The following is a 20,599-nucleotide window of genomic DNA, read 5'->3' as shown; positions in this document are numbered from 1 at the left end:
TCCCCCCAAAACAAACATGAAATATTTAGATGGGATAGATTTCGGTACAGAGCAGTATGCTAATGCTTTGGGAATACTCAAATACAGAAAGAAGGAAGTGTAAACAAACACAGGCAAGAAATGACAAAAGTTGTAAATGAATGTATTAAAAATCCAAGAAATGAAGAGATATTACTTCCCAGAGTGATAAAGACTTCATAGAGTGATATTTGAACTAGCTTTTGAAGGGTGTGTAAGAGTGAAGAGTATATTTTATGATCTCTGTGAGGACAAGTACCGCCTATTTTTGCTCACCACTGTATGCATATATCTAGCACGGAGCCTGGCTTAGAGGGTGTACAAGAAATTTTAGCTGAATGAATGAGAGAAGAAGGGAAGAAAGAAAGATTTCAGTGTTGGGGAATATCAAGATTTTGTTAGGTGAGGCAAAATACTTGAAGTGCAGAGAGGTCATGGGTGAGGCTGGACTCATGGTTGGGGACTGGCTTATGGAAAGCTGTTTGGATCTCAGCTCTGCTGGTTTATGAATGACCCAGGGAGACTGAGCAGAGCTCTGCTCAGGACAAGTACTCCCTGACTGGGAGGTGTGGCAAGACTGGATTATGGTTACAGCAATGGGAACAAAGGCTAGGTGGGAGAGAGGCTAGAGGGGATGGATTGACTGTATTTGAGGCATTTGAGGGGTCAGGGCAATTGAAGGTTAAGTTCAAGATTCATGGTTTGGATGATTGGGAAAAAGTGACACCTTAAAGTAGGGCATGTATGTAAATCAGAAGGAGAAGCTACCTTTTTGTTGCTTTATTTGGGGGATGGGGAAGGGAAATAAAAAGGGGAGTCTATAATGAAAGTAAAAGAGGAGTCATTGTCTTTTGTGATCTTTAAGCAGAAAATAGACAGTGCCTGCCCTGGGTATCCAGCTATTTCCTTGTTTTAAAAATCTGGGGAGTTGGGTGGGACAGCTGATCTCATGTTCCTTTCTGGCTCATTGATTTGAAGTGGGCTTAAGTGTGGAGTTCACTGTTTCTTTAAAAAACTTTTAAGCTTTAGTTTCAATTTACATTAAAAAAGTTGGTTTTGTTAATCGACTCAGTACTTCCAGGACCACCAAAGAATCAGCTCTTGAATGAGAACCATCAAAAATATTTTATTTATTAAAGCATGTAATAATCCCAGCCTTTGACAAACTTGGAAACATCTGGTAAAGCATCACAATTATTTGTGATCATCAGTGAATTTCCTTTATGGAAAATAGTTTCACAAGCTATAGTTTTTGAATGAAGTATTTCATTTATTAATTTAATATTTTGGTGTTAAAGATCTTCATATCCTATTGATGAACTGAAGAATTTGCTAGTTTGGACATGTTCTTCTTTTTTTCTTTTGAGAACCAGAAGAGATGGTGTATTTCAAATTTGCTCTCCTTGCTACATATACTCTTACAATGCATATACTCTTACCTAGTCTTGTCTGGAAATGTGGGATTTCAGTAGGGCAGCTTCTACAAAAAGATGGAAAATTACATCTTGAAATATCAAAGTAGTTTTGTAATTTATGGGAACCTTTCTAAAATGAATCTACATTGTTGCCTTCGTAAAGAATTTACTGATTATGATTTACTTATTTTTTCTGTGAGACTTTATTACTATGAGTATATTGGTTGTACAGTTTCATTGTAATTCAGGTATAGTTTTAGGAGCACCTAAAGGTGGCTGAGGCAGTAAAGAATTTGCCTGCAATGTGGGAGATCTGGGTTCGCTCCCTGGGTTGGAAGATCCCCTGGAGTAGGAAATGGCAACCTGCTCCAGTATTCTTGCCTGGAAAATTCCATGGGCAGGGGACCCTGGTGGGCTACAGTCCATAGATTGCAAAGAATGGGACACAATTGAGCACCTGAGCAAGCGACTGATCACAGCACAGCGCAAGGAATAAAGAGATCTCTGCTGAAGTATCAGATTTGCTAAACATCTTTTATTTCGTAGACATCTTGTATCTTTTAGTGTTTTTAATCTAGTTAGTTTTTGTTGATGAATAACTCACCTGAGTACTTTCTAGGTGTTACTGTTGGATTATGTACGTTAGTCGCTCAGTTGTGTCTGACTCTTTTCGACCCCATGGACTGTAGCCCACCAGGCTCCTCTGTCCGTGGGAGTCTTCAGGCATCCTGGAGTGGGTTGCTATGCCCTTCTCCAGGGATCTTTCTGGCCCAGGGATAGAACCCAGGTGCCCGCATTGTGGGCAGATTCTTTACAGTTTGAGTTATTAGCTTTTGACATTTCTATCAATGTACCAGCAGCCACCAATAGCTGCCTCCTGCCTATGGTCTGTCTGATGAGTCTAATATGCTATGGGCATAGAAACCAGATATCATGTTTTATTAGCCTTTGGTGCAGTATAAGGCTAAACAGACTTCCAAGTGAGTTGGAGACTCTCATAAATATTGCTAAAGGGCATGGGTTTGTGGCAGGCTTTAAAAGAAATAATATGCCTTACTTGTGATTCTCATTTATATTCCTGATTGAGATTTCTGAATTGGGGATCCTTGTATAACTGATTTCTGGTTCTACACATTTCTTGTTCTTTTAAGAGAGTGTGAAATTGATATAGCACCTATCTTTAGTCCTCATAATCAAATTGTTGATCATCTGTAGCTGAATTAATCTGAAATGCTAAAAGCGTTTTATTTTTTATCTAAGTGTGATGCAAAGCAAAAGGGTTAAAAAGGTCTCTTGTAAGGAGCTGTGAATAGTGGGATTGTAAAATAGTGCCTTTTCTGTTCTGCCAGACACTTCAGTGTCAAATGTACTTCATTCTGTATGCTCTATAGCAGATTGCCTACAGCTCTAGAAAACTCAAAAGTAAAGTTTTAGGATGATTTTAGCTTGGCAAAACTCTCAGATGCCACTGAAGGGGCTGCTAAGCCAAAAAAAAGGAGTTGGGATGATGTATAGTTGGGGTGAGTCTTTTTAGACTGGGGGCCACTTCTGGAGCAGGTCACATGTAGAGCAAGCCAGACTCTGTGTGACCCTATGGACTGTAGCCCACCAGGCTTCTCTGTCCATGGGATTCTCCAGGCAAGAACACTGGAGTGGGTTGCTATGCCCTCCTCCAGCGGATCTTCCAGACCCAGGGATTGAACCTGCATCTCTGGCATCTCCTGCATTGGCAGGTGGGTTTTTTACCACTTTCACCACTTGGGAAGCCCTAGTAATAAAGATACAGGTGTAGGGTAGACTGTGGTTGGGGGGGAGAAATGGGTGTCCCCCAGTTCTCTCTGCACTAGAGAGGTGGATGGCCTCCCATTCTCGATCCTCTTCCCTATCCTTTCCTTCTTAGGTTATTTTTGTCAATTTTTTTCTGTCTAGTCCAGTTTTGTACCCAAAGCCAATACAGTGTGCTACCTGAAATCTTTCCCCAGATTTAACCTGGTTTAGAAGGATTAAATGGAAGAAGACAACAGTTTTGCAGATGAACCAGTCATGTCAACATTTCACTCATTTACTCAGTCATCTGTGCCAGGTGCTAGGGATACATTACTGAGCAGATTTTAACCCAGCCCTTGTTCTCATGGAGTTTATTATCTGGTGGGCCTTAGGGAGGCTATTAATGAATATTCAAATATCGGACAGTCTGTAAACTCTCTCAAGGAAAGACCTATGATTCTTTGGAAGCACATAAGAATAGGACCTGGCCTGTAGGATGGAGTGGTGTGTGTGTGTGTGTGTGTGTGTGTGTGTGTGTGTGTGTGTGTGTGTGTGTGTGTGAAGTGGGGTGGAGGTGGGGATACAAATGGAGGAGGGATCAGAGAAGAATTTCCTGAGAAAGTGTGATTCTTTGGAAGCACATAAGAATAGGACCTGGCCTGTAGGATGGAGTGGGGTGTGTGTGTGTGTGTGTGTGTGTGTGTGTGTGTGTGTGTGTGTGTGGTGGAGGTGGGGATACAGATGGAGGAGGGATCAGAGAAGAATTTCCTGAGAAAGTGTGACTGGAGCTGAGTCCTGAAGGGTAAATGGGTATTAATTAGGCCAAGGAGGGTAATGTACAAAGGGCCTGAGGCAGGAATGAAAAGAAGTAGCTTGCTTGGAGCTTACTAGTACTGAAATGGAAATGGTACAAAATGAGGCCCCAAAGAGAAATAGGTGGGGGCTATATCATCCTGGCCTCACAGACAAGCTTCAGGGTTTTGCTTTTAATTCCAAGAGTTTAGAGGGGTAATGTGATCATTGCCAGATGTTAGAGTAATTATTTTCCTTTTCAGGGCCTCTCTTGCTTTATGACATGTGAGGAGGGTTAGTCTTTTATGTATAGGGGATCAGTCACCAATCTGTTTTCTACCAAAGTCACATGTATACTCTCTGCATAGCTGTCTTGCCTTTAATACCTGCCACTGAATAAAGGGGTTAATTTACAGTGCTTGAGAATCTTTCTATGGGAGTGAATTTTAATCTTGCCAGTGCATTCCTGAAGAAGTCTTCTTTTGTTTTCATTAATCTGAGACTCAAAGTGGGAGTGTTTAATTAATTGACTTGCTTCAGAAAGGGAACTCACAGGATTACAGAGCTCGGTGCTGAAGGTTCTCTGATACGTTTAGTCTTGTCTTCGTTGTTGTTCGGTGGTTAAGTTGTGTTCTACTGTTCGCAACCCCGTGGACTGCAGCACTCCAGGCTTCCATGCCCTTCATTATCGTCCAGAGTTTGCTCACATTCATGTTCGTTGAGTCAGTGGTGCCATCCAACCATCTCATCCTCTGCCACCTCCTTCTCTTTTTGCCCTCAGTCTTTGCCATCATCAAAGTCTTTTCCAGTGAGTCAGCTCTTCACATCAGGTGGCCAGAGTATTAGAGCTTCAGCTTCAGCATCAGTCCTTCCAATGAATATTCAGGGTTGTTTCTCTTTAGGATTGACTGGTTTGCCCTCTGCTCAGTCCAAGGGACTCTCAAGAGTCTTCTCCAGCTCCACAATTTGAAAGCCTCAATTCTTCAAAGCTCAGCCTTCTTTATGGTTCAACTCTCAGATCTGCACATGACTGCTGGAAAAACCATAGCTTTGAATATATGGACCTTTGTCAGCAAAGTGATGTCTCTGCTTTTTAATATGCTGTCTAGGTTTGTCACATAACTTTCTTTCCAAGGAGCATTTTTTAATTTTATGGCTGCAGTCACTGTCTGCAGTGGTTTTTTAAAATAAAATCTGTCACTGCTTCCACTTTTGCTCCTTCTGTTTGCCATGAAGTGATGGGACCAGATACCATGGTCTTAGTTTTTTGAATGTTGAGTTTCAAGCCAGCTTTTTCACTCTCCCCTTTCACCCTCATTAAGAGGCTGTTTAATTCCTCTTCATTTTCTGCCATTAAAGTGATATCACCTGCATATCTGAGGTTGTTGATATTTCTTCCAGCAATCTCAATTCTAGTTTGTGATTCATCCAGCCCAGTATTTCTCATGATGTACTCTGCACGGAAGTTAAATAAGCAGGATGACAATATACAGCCTTGACACACTCCTTTCCCAATTTGGAACCAGTCTGTTGTTCCATGTCTGATTCTAACTGTTGCTTCTTGACCTGCTTACATGTTTCTCTTGGCTTTAAGGCAAAGTGGCAGCATTAACCCATTTTACAGAAGCAGCAGCTGGAGCCTTGGTTAGCCCTGCTACTTGCCCCAGATTAATAAGTAAGTTAGTAGGTGGAGAAGAGTTCCACATATTCCCAGTGTTTTGTATCTGGACGTCCCTAAAACCCTGTATAATGCACCAAAAGACAGGAGTGAGAGTTGATGTTGGGATTCTCTCCTTTCTTTGTGATCTCAACAAATGTCAGACTTTATGTAGGTAAATAAATAGTAGTGATGTCAAGTTTTCCTATCTTATAAAGCTTCTCTCTGAACTGTTGGTTTGTTCCCTGCTGCTGCTGCTGCTAAGTTGCTTCAGTCGTGTCCGACTCTGTGCGACCCCATAGACGGCAGCCCACCCGGCTCTCCTGTCCCTGGGATTCTCCAGGCAAGAATACTGGAGTGGGTTGCCGTTTCCTTCTCTGTGCATGAAGGTGAAAAGTGAAAGTGAAGTCGTGTCCGACTCCTAGCGATCCCGTGGACTGCAGCCTACCAGGCTCCTCCAACCATGGAACCTTAACGGCAAGAGTACTGGAGTGGGTTGCCATTGCCTTCTCCAGCTATGTTGAAAGCACAGTGAATTTCAGGGAGAAAGCTGTGAGGATCTTCCCCTTCTCTGAGGGGGATACTCTGAGAGAAATGCCTTCTGAACCCAGACCCAACACACTGAGAGAGCAGAGTGCATCACTTAGAGTGAGTAGATCTTGAGAAACATTTGAACTGTTGAATGGTTTGTCCAGTATGAATAACCAGAGTCATGAACAGTCTAGGCTGTTTTTAATATATATTCTGTAATAGTCATATAGAATGACTGTGATAGGAAAATGTAATATAATATAATAGGTGGAAAGAACTTTAGAAGCTAATAGAGCATTTTCATTCAATAAATGAGAATATGGAGTTGCAGAGAGGCTAAGATTTCAGCCCAGGGGCATTGAGTGGTTCAGTTGGGACTGGAGCCCCTTGCTTTCCAATGGTCTTTAGTTTTCCATTAGTCTGTAGTTGACTGATGTGTGGCTGGGAAGCTTCTTAGATGTGTAGCTTTTCTACCCTAGAAAGTTGATATCATTGTGACTATGGTTTATTACACATGAGCAACAACTCAGAATTGTACTTTGATCTTAAGTTAGTGTTTGCTGAGCATTTGAGGCCTTTTTGAATTTTGATTGTTGTGAGTTTCAGCTATGTACAGGATCTTTATCATCAGACTGGAGGGCTGATACATTTTAGTAATAGGGGAAATATTAGGTGTAGCATGTAGCCTGGAGGACTGTGCTGATTAATTTCACCAAAATTTTGCACATATGAACATACACACATGCACACATGTCACTGTCCTTTGGAGGAGACTGCTGTCTTAGTGCTTATCAGTGGTAATTATGTTTACTTGTCTGTCATTGGGTGGTGAGTCCTTGTGCTTAAGAACTGGTGATCAGCAGGTTCTCAGTGATATTTGAGTAATGGAATGAGATGAAACATGTCAGCAGTGCTGATAAAAGAAAAATGAAGAGTTGGCATGCCTTAAATATTTTTGGTATGGACAGCACTGTTTAATTAATATGTTAACTTTTAGTGCCTTGCTCAGGGTAGGTGGTCAAAATTTTGTTTAGTGAGTATTGCTTGGAATATAGTTTATCTTTTTTGCTGAAGAATTGAAAATTTTCAGAGGAAACTTCTGATACATCAAATAAGGTATCAGGAGGGAAGGGACATAGGTATATCTACGGCTGATTCATGTTGATGTATGGCAGAGACCAACACAATACTGTAAAGCAGTTTTCCTCCAGCTGAAAAAGAAAAACGGCAGCGAAAAAGAATAAGACACAACTGTACTGTAAACAGTGATTCCTCTAGGAATGGGCCCACTTAAATTAGAGTTTGTTAGAAAAGCCAAACACAACACAAAATAATGATGCATTGGAATTGTCATGGATCTCATGAGAAGAGGTAGACACGTTGGGTATAATAGAAATGCTTCTAGACCCAATTTTTTTTGGGGGGGGGGATTTAATTTTTGGCCACACCCTGCAGCCTAGTTCCCTGACCTGGGATTGAACCAGTGCCCCTCCACTGGAAGGTGAAGTCTTTAAACACTGGGCTGTAGGGGAAGTTCCTAGGCTTAACTTCCATTTCCTTAAAATCAGTGGGTCATGGGTGACCCTGATCACCATTTGCTCTGTCCTTGGGCTCCCATTTCTTCATCCTGTCCACATGACCCTCCCTTCCCTTTCTTCCCCACTTGTAGGACTCTAGTTCTTTTAATTTCTTTTCTATCCAAACAGGGGAGAATTTGATTTTAGCTATGAAACACTTACTGAATAAAAGTAAGTGTTGATTTTCACTTAAAAATTCAGGAGTTTCATTCTAGATATTGACCTATAATTTGCCAACCTTACAAGGGGAAATTTGTATATAGATACAACATATATTGGAAAAGGAAATGGCAACACACTCTAGTATTCCTGCCTGGGAAATCCCATGGACAGAGGAGGCTGGTGGGCTATAGTCCATGGGGTTGCAAAAGAGTCAGACATGACTTAGCAACTAAACAACAACAATGATATATATGTATTGATAAGGGATAGATATATAGACAAAGGATATTTACTCATGTGTTCATTCATGCATTCATTTGGAGGAGTAGCTCGGTACTCTACAATAATAAAATAATACATCCATGGTTTTCCTTGCCCAAAGGAGATGTTTCCTCTCATTCTAGCAAAAGTCTGGGTCCTTGCTTGGCTGTGGCTCTGGTGACTTCCTTTCTGGGAGTTGCCAAAAAGGAGAAGACACTATCAAGAGTCGTTAACCTCAGGCTTAGGAGCCCACTCAGCCCTTGGGTTTCTTTATTGCATCTCTGCAGGGCTTATCTGTGCCATTTCTCCTCCCCATTTTCAGTGTCCCCAGGTTGATGACCTTCCAGTTCTCTTCTACCCTGAGCCCAATTCTTTTATTCTCCTGCCTTGGTTACAAGTTACCATAGTACATATTTCATGCCTTCGAGCAATTATTTCAATTGTTACCAATTGATTTTTCTGTTTTCACATTTCCTTCTAGCTAATGGTCTGTCTTGTAAATGCATTTCCATTTTCCCCACCTCGGGTGAGGAAAATTCTTACAAAGATACATGTTGTAGGGAGGTGTCTTCTTTGTTCCTGGCATTTTATTGTACCTAAGTCAGTGACAACCTTTCTTGGTGTGAGCAGTGAGCAGCTGTGATTGGTTTTTCAGTGCTCTGGACATTTTTGAAATGTATTTAGCTTGTTAGAAAATTATATATATATATATATATATAATATATATGCATACATATATACGTATGCTTTAGTCATGTCTGACTCTTTGCAACCCTGTGGACTGTAGCCTACCAGGCTCCTCTGTCCATGGAATTTTTCAAGCAAGAATACTAAAGTGGTTTTCCGTGCCCTCCTCCAGGGAATCTTCCAGACCCAGGGATTGAACCCGTGTCTCTTATATCTCGTGCACTAGCAGGCGGGTTCTTTACCACTAGCTCCACACTATATTATTATAAATACATGTATATGCTTAGAACTGTAAGCACTGTAAGGAAAGGATATATAAAATGACCTTAAGATAGAGTTTGTTGGCTTTATACTTGTCTGTGACAGTTCTGAACTTTGAAGACCTGTTCTCAATTGCTCTTGGCTGTGCAAAATGTTTTTTAAATTATATTTATTTATCTTTGTGCTGGGTCTTCGTTGCTGTGCAGGCCTTTTTTCTCTAGTTGAGGCAAGTGGGAGCTACTGTCTAGATGCGGTGTGCAGGCTTCTCACTGTGGGGTCTCCTGCTGTAAAGCACAGGCTCTAGGCACGTGGGCTTCAGCAGTTGTGGCTCGCAGGCTCCAGAGTGTGAGCTCAGCAGTTGTGGTGCATGGGCTTCGTTGCTCCACAGCATGTGGAATCTTTCCAGAGCAGAGTTCCATGTCCCCTGCATTGGCAGGCAGCTTTTCAGCCACTGGACCACCAGGGAAGCCCCTCTAGTTATTTTAAATAATTTATTATTTATTTATATATCTCTAGTAGTGTTAGTTGCTCAGTCATGTCCGAGTCTGCAATCCCACGGACTGTAGCCCACTAGGCTTCTCTGTCCATGGGATTCTCCAGACAAGGATACTGGAGTGGATTGCCATGCCCTTTTCCAGGCGATCATCCCAACCCAGGGATCAAACCTAGGTCTCCTGCATTGCAAGCAGATTCTTTACTGTCTGAGCTACAGGGAAGGTATATATCTCTAGTTGTTGGTTATTTTTGTTTTTATTTCTTTTAAAAAAATCTTGATCAGTATCATCTCTCAGCACAGAACATTTTCTGCAGGGATGGAAATGTTCCATTTCTGTATTGTACAGCTTGGTAGCCACTGGCCACATGTGGTTTTTGAACTCTTGATACGGGCTAATAAGATGGGAGAACTGAATTTTTAATTAATTAATTTACTTGACTGAAATTTATTAATTTATTTATCTTCAATTAATTTAAATAGCCACATGTGGCTAGTGGCTGCCATATTGGAAAGTGCAGATCAATTTAAGAATAACGTCTATATTTGATTTACTTTTTTCTGTGTTATTGGAGTATACCAATTTATTTTCATGGTTTTGGTGAAGTAAGTTTGTTCATTAACCATGTACTTCCAAAAGTACTCATGGCTAAACTGGCTGTAATGTTAGAAACAGCTTTGAGTTTGGGATTGAAGTTGGTTTGTAATGGTTAGTATGAAATTAGAGATGACTTGAATTCTTTATGCTTTCCTAAACTTTGTTCACAGTGAGTTAAAAAAGCTGAAATAATCTTCACTAAAGATTCTAGATTTACCTTAAAATTCTACATCTCCATATTTATGTTCAAGTAGCAAAAGAATCAGATATATTAGTTAAGAGTTTTTCTTACAGTAACCCAAGGACAAGGAGATCTGTGTGATAGAAACAGGCTGCCTTAACCAGTGCTGATAGGTGTTTATTTGCACAGTCCATTCATTTTGCTTCTCTTGAGTGAATTCTTGTCAACAGGGCTTAACTGGTCAGTAATTAAATGTTATAGGTATAGTTCCTTTTGGATTCATGGGTATTTTGTTTATACTTACAGCACAATATCACACTGGGGCCTTTAGAAATAGATCAAGCATTTTTAATTTCAAATTGTTGCAGCTTTCCTTTTTTGGCAACTCTACTCAACTCTCATGAAGCCTGTGTGGAGGGACACCTAATTTTCGTGTTACCTTTACATGTAAATTACATGTTACCAAAATATTGTCAAGTTGTCTGACATGGTAAAATAAACAAGTTTAGTACTCTGCTTAAGTAAGGCAGGAGACTGGTGACAGACCTGTAATGACATATCTATGATAGTGTATTTTGGGTAACAGAAAAAATTAAATAAACCCTAATTTTTATTTAAAAAACTTAAATAAGGGTCTTTTGGGGATGCTTTTTTTTGGAAAACGTGTTGATATTTAGTAAACTTATGGTCTAGGTTAAATTGAATTTGGTCATTAATGAGCAAAATATTCATAATGCAGACTCATTTCTGTCTGGGAGTGTCGCTCAGTCATATCTGACTCTTTGTGACCCCATGGACTGTAGCCTGCCAGGCTCGCCTTGTCCATGGAATTCTCCAGGCAACAGTGCTGAAGTCTGTAGCTGTTCCCTTGTCCAGGGTGTCTTCCCAACCCAGGGTTTGAACCCAGGTCTCCTGCATTGCAGACAGATTCTTTACCATCTGAGCCACCAGGAAAGCAGACTCATTTGCTAAAGTTTATTATGAGCAGTACATTCTTCTAAGCATATTAGGCATGAGATACTATCACTGAGTGAGAAGCTTACTCTATAGTCGGCCAGGTAGAATCCATACTTAAAAAGATAATTCATAGTATGTGATAGTATATGAAAAGAAAGTGAAAGTCGCTCAGTTGTGTCCAATTCTTTGCAACCCCAGAGACTATACAGTCCATGGAATTCTCCAGGCCCAAATACTGGAGTGGGTAGCCTTTCCCTTTTCCAGGGAATCTTCCCAATCCAGGGATCAAACCCAGGTCTTCCACATGGCAGGTGGATTCTTTACCATCTGAGCCACAAGGGAAGCCCAAGAATACTGGAGTGGGTTGCCTATCCCTTCTCCAGCAGATCTTCCTGATCCAGGAGTAGAACCGGGGTGTCTGCACAGTATGTGTTGTGGGTCAAAAGAATGGCTCAGATGATAAGTTTTGGGAACTTTGAGAGAAGGATGGCTAGTTTTCCCTTAGGATGTGGAGAAGTTAGGACTTGAGCTGAATTTTGTGGAAGCTAGAAGGTATTAAAAAAGAAAAGGAGAGCCCTCCAGGCAAGGAGACCAATGTGAGCAGCAGCTTGGATTAAGAATGTGCATGGAGTATTTGGGAATGAAGAATGGATGTTTGGAATGAAGATTCTGCACAGGACCTGTTAGGAGAGATTGGTCTGGAAGCCAGGAGTGTGATTTTTGAGTCAAAGAATTATTCCGAAGGGAGTAAAGAGCCATTAAACATTTTTGAACAGTGAGAGGATATGCGAGAAGCTAGATTTTCTAAAAATTAATTTCTAGTGTGGAGTACAGGTTGATTGGGCAAGAGAGAGAAAAAATTTAAGTACTAAAGATGTGAGATGAAGAAAGACCTGGACTTTTGTTGCCAAAGTAGGAATAGAAGAGGAAGGATGACTTAGAGTAATAGCTTATTTGATATATAAGAACTAAATTAATATTTACTTGCTGCCCTATTGTGATTAGGAGGTTTCATGTCTGAGAGACTGGAAGAAGGAAAATGTTTCAGTCTGGAAGGCTGATTGGAAGGAAAGATGGGTTGAGTTCCAGGTGACAAAAGGACCGAAAGATAGAAAGTCCAGCGGGTAGTTGAAGATGGGAAAGACTGACGCTGGATCTCAGGTTAAAAGCCGTCTGTTTTCCATGGTGTTATCATCTGATTTATAACAGCAGACTGGTGACTGTATCCTGGAGGGGATATAAGGGAGTGGAGGGAGGGAGCTGAGCCAGGGTGTTACAGCATACAGGAAATTCAAGGAGAAGGAAACTGAAAAAAGACAACTTAAGGTACCTGGGAATTGAGAGCCAGGTTTGAGAGGAACAGTTGGAATTGGAACCTAGGGTGCTTGAGCTTTTGAATAAAACCAGGAAGTCCAGACCACATACATGTTTCGTTCATGTTGGTTCTTTCAGTGTCTGCTTTTTAATTTTTTTTACTTAATGTCCTGGCAGGGAGATAAAAGGAGGTGGAACTCAAAGCAGGCTAAATAGTTACCAGTTACAAGACTGCTTATACTAATTGGAGGGTATTGGCAGGGTGAAATCACTAGTTATTTGGGTCACTCTGAATCAGTTATATACTGACCCTTAATCCTGAAAATAATTGAAACTCGATTGCAACTTTAATGAAAATAAAACTGAACATTGATGTTATTGAAAATTATATTTTTATTAAATACTACTTAAAAAAAATCTCAGTTTCTATGCAGATTTTGGACCTCTGAACTTGGCAATGGTGTACAGATACTGCTGTAAACTAAACAAGAAACTAAAAGTGAGTATTGTGGTGATGTTTATATTTCGATATTAAACTTTTAAACTGTGAAATCTAATCAGTGGGATTGCTAGGCACATACCATTTAGTTAGGTAATCTTGATCTTTGGGAACTGAAGTGAGTAGTTCACCTAGAAGTTGATATTGATCTACCTGACTACCCCACAAAGGACATGTTAACCTCTTTCATTTTTCAGGATCAATGGAAACTTGAGCTGAATGAAGTCATTGGAATAGTGATCTAAGAAAGAAAGCACAAATCCTTTTAGGTTGTTGTTAATGAGTCTATCAGGTTCCCTCCTAGGATGATTTTTCTGGAACCTTCAGGTCTGCTCCTGGATGCTGTTACCAGGTGGTAAAAGGGGGATGGCTTATCATTGCACAGCAGGAGCTGTGGAGCATGAGCTTTTTCTGTCTGATCAAGACTGAAATGTTTGTGTTTTTTTGAATGCCATCTCTATAGCGTTAATAGCTGAGTGAGAATAATGAACTAGCAGCAACAGAGACCGGACTTTACCTTTTGTGGCAGAATTTGGGTCATACATTGACTGTTCATCTGTATGTTTTTATTTTACATGTAGCTTTTCCCCTCCTCAAATTCTAAACATATATGAGGAAAAGTAATATCTATACTCCACTCCTAGTTTTGGTAAACATGTCATCACATAGAAGGAAATATTTATCTTTTTCTCTCACCTTTCTAAATGAGGATCTTAAATAAAATGTTTCAATTTTGAAGGTGAAATCTACACAGCAGATTAAATGCTAACAGCTAAATTATAACACTCAGTTTAATCTTTCTGCTGGGTAAAATGTTACTGGTGTGATATAGTACAATGCCTTATATATATTATCTGCTTAGTGATAATTTTTTTATTTGATTGATTTTTATCCAATTTAAGCATAAAAAACAAGTCTGTCATGGAGAATTTCCTGTAAAATATGAATTCACAAATTTTTGTCATTTAACTCAAATGATAAATGGACATGGAATGAAACTAAAGAGATATTTTTAAAGTAAACAATCATATAATGTAAGATCTGTTGTAATCACCTTTGTAGGGAATTGATTTTGAATTTATTGTCTGACTTGAAAATACATAGTATGTACATTTCTTTAACTGAACCTACTTAATATTTTTCAGAAAAGAAGTTACCCCCTGTAGTTTAAAAGATAGAAGTTAAAAAATTTTTTTGAAGTAGTTTTTTATTTTTAATAAAGTTAAAATTTTTATAATTATCAAGGAAGCAAATAATATCCCTCAAAGGATTTAATAAAAATATTTAATGGATTTTTAATAGATAAGTTAACATGGATAAGATAACTCATAAATAATTGAAATCCTTTTCTTCCTTTTGAAGACCTAGGATTTCACTTCCTTGCTTAGTAGTATGTAATTGGTATAAGCTGGGTATTATAATCAACAAAGTGGAACCAGTCTACTATCTAGACTGATTGAAGAGAAAGGAATCATTATTAGGGAAACAAAACTTCTGGTCTGACTCAGTGTTCTTCATGTTGCTGTTGTCAGTCGCCCAGTCGCGTCTGACTCTTAGAGACCCCATGGACTACAGCACTCCAGGCTTCTCTCTCACCACCTCCCAACTACATAAAAGTAGATGGGTTGAATTAAGATGATTTTCCTATCATATTCTGTACTAAACAGTATGAGTAAGTGTATAAAGGACTTGGGTTGATTTGCTTTCATTTACAAAGCTTTCTTTCAACATTATATAAATTAAATAAAGTTCAGAACAGTCCTCTAGGTTCATTTCGGTGATCAGATAATCTGATGGATGCCTGGAATGAATGACACTTTTAGCTTTAGTGCAGTTAATGGGCACCTTATTGCTTGCTGAGGGAGTGAATTTTAAATGTTAATAAGTCATGGGTTATCTCAATAAAGCATTCCAGGTAGAATCTCTTTATTAGAAGAAAAAGACTTGCTTTACCAGTTCAAAGCTACAGTCACTTCAGCCTTGTGGAATCTCAGTTTGCTCTAACATAGGGATTATAGAGCTCTCAGAGAGATGGTTAGGACTATATGTCTAGAGGTTAGAAAACAGGTTTGAGAAAGCTTTGTGAATTTTGAAGTCCTGTACAAAAGGAAGGTAACGTTTGTGAACTCTGATAGAAACTATAATAAAGACAGTTCTTCAACAGAGTTTATGAACACCTTCTCAGTTTCACAGCTATCATTTCCATATGAGAAAGCTATCTGATATAATTTAGGAATCTAGATGACCATTGAGTCCAGCCTTCTGGTTTCATAAGTGCAGACAGGAAAGCCCCAGAGAGGCAGAGACTTGCTCAAGGAGGCAAGGCAAAGTCGGGGCCAGGTTCCCAGGCCCAGGTTCTCAGGCCCTTGACCACATCACTCATGCTCTTATCTCCACCTTTCCTGGTAACTGCAGCCTCTGGTTTGTCATCTTCCTGTGCTCACCCGCAGCCCAGCCCTGACTCACTTCCCCTTGCTGGCCCACTATGGTCTCAGAGCTACTCTGCCTCTTTTTGGCTCCAGTGACTGTTCCTGCCACTCTGGCTACTTTGCCTCCAGGAACCCAGATTCTAGGATTTCTGATGTTGAACGTACCCTCCCTGTTACCTGCCTCCCGCGTTGTCTCTCTTACCCTTGTGTAATCTCCAGACCTCAGTCTCCCTGTTCTTTTCACTCCCTCTCCTGTCAGTTGCCTTCTGATGCCTCTTGTCTGTAGCCCGTGATCACTCGTTTTGATGAGACCTTTGGCACCTTACTTCCATGCCTTTTGTCTTTCTCACCTTGACAACTCCCATCCTTCCTGGCAGGGATTTCATGCCCCAGTTTACTGATTTACTGAAGACTGCAGTCCCCCTGCCTCTCCCAGCCTTGTACTTTACCACAGTCATACTGCTGCTCCACACAATTGCGTGTGACCTCTAGTCTGGCTGTAAAGTGCCCTTGCCCTCTGGTGTGATAACCCTCATTCTTAAGACCTTGTTCTGGCACCATCATGTTCTGTAAGCATCTCCTTGTGCAGCAACACAAGGTGGGGGGTGCTGCCGTGTCTTCCCATAATTCTCTGTGCATATCTCTATTATTGATGAGTTTTAATTTTACCTGAAATTATCATTTCACTTCTAACTTGCACTTTTTAATTGCATCTCTTTATCTCACTAGACTTGGAGCTCCTAGAGGATAGAGGCATGCATTATAATTTTGTGTCTCCAAGTGTCCAGCACAAGGGAACACAAGGGAACCTGTTGATCTTATCATGACCCCATGACTTAGACATCCTCTTTTCTTTTGCCTCAAGAAGTTTCAGTAACCTGCCCTCAGCATTTTACATCCTCAGTGTGTACTGATTCCTCAATCATTTGCTATTGCACCTTTGCCTACCTTACTCTGCTGAAACTGCTCTATCGACATTGTAAATACCGAGTCTGATAGCACTGACTTGGTCCTCAAAGTCCTTTACTTCTCTGAGTAATTGGCACTAGTTTAACAAATAACAGCTGCTTAGAATTCTTCTTCTGAGTGATTTCCTAACTCATTTAGGTGCATTTTATTTTCTACTTTGGAAATTTTTATTTCTCACAATAAAGCGCTCATGATTTTTGCCCCTTTATTTGATACCTTATGTAGATAGGTAATATTTTACAGTACATTCTATTTATTTCAAACCCAAATAAAATTTGTTATTTTTTATATGTTAAAATATTTTTTTCAAGTTGGTGATTTGAGGTGATTTATTGCTGGTTTTGTGTGTGTGTGAGTACTCATTCTATTCCCAATGGCCTTTGTTTTAATTTTGTGAATTAAAATGGAAAATTATACATCATATGTTTGCTTAGATTGGAAAACCAAAACCAGAAACCACCATCACCAGCAGAAACCCTGTTTCCTATTTTAAACTATATTTTATTTTATATATTTTTTAAACTATATTTTAAAAAGAGTAAGTATTAAAAGTTATACAGTAATAGGTTGTAGTTTGTTATTTCTGCTCGAGAGTTACCATAAGAGAATCAGTCAAAGAAAAAAGATTTAATGAAGTGAGAACAATTTGCAAAACTGTATATATTATTTAATTTAAAATGTCTTCAATGATTAATAGGCTAGATGAAGAACTGTTAATCTGATATTTCAAAGAATCCATAAACTCTTGAAATTATATATAAAATTTTGTATGTGTTTACATTTTTCTTCTGAGAGGATTCATAACTTTTTAATAGGTTCTCAAAGGGATTTTTGGTGCACACAATGCTAACAGCACTGGGCTAGAATATAAGAGCTTCTGAGAAGACTCTATTAATAAAAGACAAAATAGTGGTATTTTGAAAAGTAAAATGCCTTTTTTCATAGTTAATCAGTTAAGAAAATCTTTCAATTACTGATTTAATAACCTGACAGTTTTATAAACATAAGATGGCTGAAATGGCTTATTCTAAAATAAATACAGTTTTAACTGTTGATTTCACTTTTCATCAGAGAAAAATAAAACCCCAGCCTGGGGGCGGGGGAAAAGTCTAAGAGCATTGCTGAAAAAAGGGGACATTTTCTAGGGCACTGATTTTTTTTTTTAAATACCTGCTCTATGAATCAACAAGACAATCACAGTAATCTTAGGGACTTATTTTTAAAAAGATTTAACAGAATATTGGCAGAAATGTGGTTTGAAGTGTACAAAATGTCCTGCGTGACCCTTTCAGGGTAAAAGGAGGAAAGGGAGTGGGATTGGGCATGGTGAAATGGATGATTGTATTAAAACAATGACAGTCCCTGGCAGATGGTGGGGGCTCAGGGAACGTCCTTGTTGCTGAATGGATCAGTGCAGTAATCCTGTCTGGCAACTGCCAGGGTAGCAGGTATTTCATACAAGAACTCTTGATACAATGATCAGACGACCCTCTTATTACAACTACAAAAGCATGTGGAAGATGTCTTCATGAGGTTATCTTCTGTTGTAGGTTCATGGACTTCTGGGGGAAGAAAAGCAAACTACATTCCAGAGAGTGTTCATGTAGTTTCAAAGAGGTTTATCAGGGGTGCCAAAACAGTGTTAATGCCCATGGAAGTGATCATACATAGAGTTTGCAAGGCCTGGAGCCTTTTATGCCCATTCACAATCCTCAAGCAAGAAAACTCCCTTTTATAGAGCAACCTCAAATGCCTTCAGCTATTTTATCAGCCTGATAGAATAATCTGTATGAGCAACTTTTCTTGACATTTTGACTTCTGTTTTAATCAAGGTGCCGTTTAATTGAATGAAATGTACTGGGTTTGAAACAAAATGAACCATAAAGAGACACTGTTTTCTTTTAAAATAAACTATTCAACCTGCTTTATTTTAGCTTTGAATAAAAACGTAAACCATATTTTGTTTTGCACAGCCAAAGAAAATTTTCAAGAATATCCCTTTCCTGGGAAAGTTGGAGGTAAAACATGTAGAGGTCATGGCTGCTCATAGGAAGACCTGTTCATTTTATCGCTTTTGCAATGGGATGACCACTGATTGCTATGGAGACGCTGATTGCTGCGGCCATGACTGGGCTAGACTAGTCACCTGTAAGAGAACGATGCCTTGGTCACCTGGTCCCCGTGCTGTAATCTACTTAATCTGACCACCATCACTGGCAGAGCTTGCTTGTTTAGGGAAGTGCATGGGCTCTGGTTTTTTATTAAAGCGCATATTATCCAGGCTGCACTAATAATCTTCTTTAGCTCAGCCAGGCTGATTCACACAGCTTGATGAAACACCACATTCTAACCACACGACTTGAAGATTTTACTGTTAAGCATGGCAAGCAACTTTACCAAATGGCTGCCCTCTGAAAATCTATTTCTTTAAATTGGCCATTAACGCCCTTGTTTTTGTGTTTTCTGGCTTTGAGCTTAATTGTATCACCTTTGATTTTGAATGGTTGTGTAGTTTGTAGTCTCCTGGCCTAACTGAAGAAGTGCACGATTTGTGTCTGTCATCATAATCCAAGGATAGCCTGGTGGTTTTGTGATTTGTGTAACATGTCATCATTTTCTCTCTCTCTGAGTTGCCGTGGCTTGTTTTTCACAGTGATCTCACTAGAATGCAACCTTTCACATAGCTTTCCTTTCTGAGATAGAAAATGTCTGCCTGGGGTCAGTATCCTCATTTTCATTTGTGTTTTTCTACGATTGCAGTCATTGTACTTTGGTTTACAAGTACCATCAAACAATTATATGCTGTATTACATACTCTTATGATGTACATAAAAGTAGTAGAATTTTAACTGTCACTCAGGGAAACAGTACAGGTCTGGAAATTTCCATGGCTTTGCTTAGGTTAATTGATAGATATTCAATACTGAATCCCATCTTTTAGCTATTATTTTTTTTACCTTGTTAAATGAAACAGTTATTGTATCTGTAATTAAGATCATTCCGTTGGTCCTTCCTGTGCTGTGAATGTATCCCTAGGTGGTTATTCTCTTCTGTTTGTCATAAGCCTTGGCCAATATTTTCCCCTCATTTAGCATCAGATATTCATTAGACTGTGAGCCTTATGAGGCTAGAGACTGGGGTTCTGCTCCCCTTGTTACCATGTTGCTCAGCGCTGTGCTTGACACACAACAGCTACTCACTCAGTTCATGCTGAGAGAACCATTAGAACTTTCTTCAACTGTAGTATCCCAGTACCCAGATTCAGCAGACTGATTACCTGTAGGCTGCTTTCAGTCCACAGACATTTTTTTGGGAAAGGAGCATGAATGCTGTTTAAAAATTTTGAATTCATGGTCAACATTGCAATTTATGAAATTCTTCCTTCATTATGCTATGAATTTCTGGCTTCTGTTAAATATTGTAGCATCTGATTATGGGCCCAGACTCCTGCACGAGAGCTACGTCTGCTTTGGGGATACTTTTCTAGTTTGCCAACTGACCCACTTGAAATTCTTGGCCTCTCAGAGCATCTGAATTTGGAACCTCTGGAATTACACCATTTAAAGCAGTTTGGTTACTGAATCAGTGAAGGAACTTTTTCCTTAGGTGTTACCAGCTGGAATGTAATAATTTACAAATTGTAATAAATTTTTCTGAGAATCTGATGAAATGTGTTTTTTATAACATGCTTTAAAAAATCATATGGCATGATTTAGAGTTCCTAAAAGAATTTAAATGTCTTTTGGAGCTACTTGACCAGATGGACAATATGTTAGGGTCCATATAGTACATTTCCAGGTGTAGGGCTTATTCACACATTTTCACGCAGCTCTTTTTCAAGATTTAGCAATATGTTAGCACAGTGGAATTCAGTCTGTGGTCCCTGGACCAGCAGCCTCAGTATCGTTACTGAGGAACTTGTTAGAAATGCAACTTCTTGGGCTCTTCCCTGCTAAATCAGAAACTAGGGGTGGGGCCCAGCAATCTGTGTTTTAATAAGCCCTCCAGGTGACTCCGAACCAATCTCTTAA

The 20,599-nt window shown here is 39.6% G+C and overlaps 1 protein-coding gene across 1 annotated transcript in view; it reads left to right on the top strand.

Annotated features, from left to right (window-relative positions):
* The window catches only part of CDC14A (cell division cycle 14A), a 165,321-nt gene that overhangs the window by 9,545 nt on the left and 135,177 nt on the right, over positions 1-20,599 (top strand). The window contains exons 3-4 of the mRNA XM_052637186.1: positions 13,095-13,170; positions 18,542-18,586. Coding sequence (XP_052493146.1) covers positions 13,095-13,170; positions 18,542-18,586 — 121 coding nt within the window. The remainder of the gene's footprint in view (positions 1-13,094; positions 13,171-18,541; positions 18,587-20,599) is intronic.

This window comes from Budorcas taxicolor, chromosome 3 (assembly GCF_023091745.1).
Source record: "Budorcas taxicolor isolate Tak-1 chromosome 3, Takin1.1, whole genome shotgun sequence".
In the NCBI taxonomy this organism is placed as follows: Eukaryota; Metazoa; Chordata; class Mammalia; order Artiodactyla; family Bovidae; genus Budorcas; species Budorcas taxicolor.
This window is presented reverse-complemented; position numbering and strand designations above follow the sequence as displayed.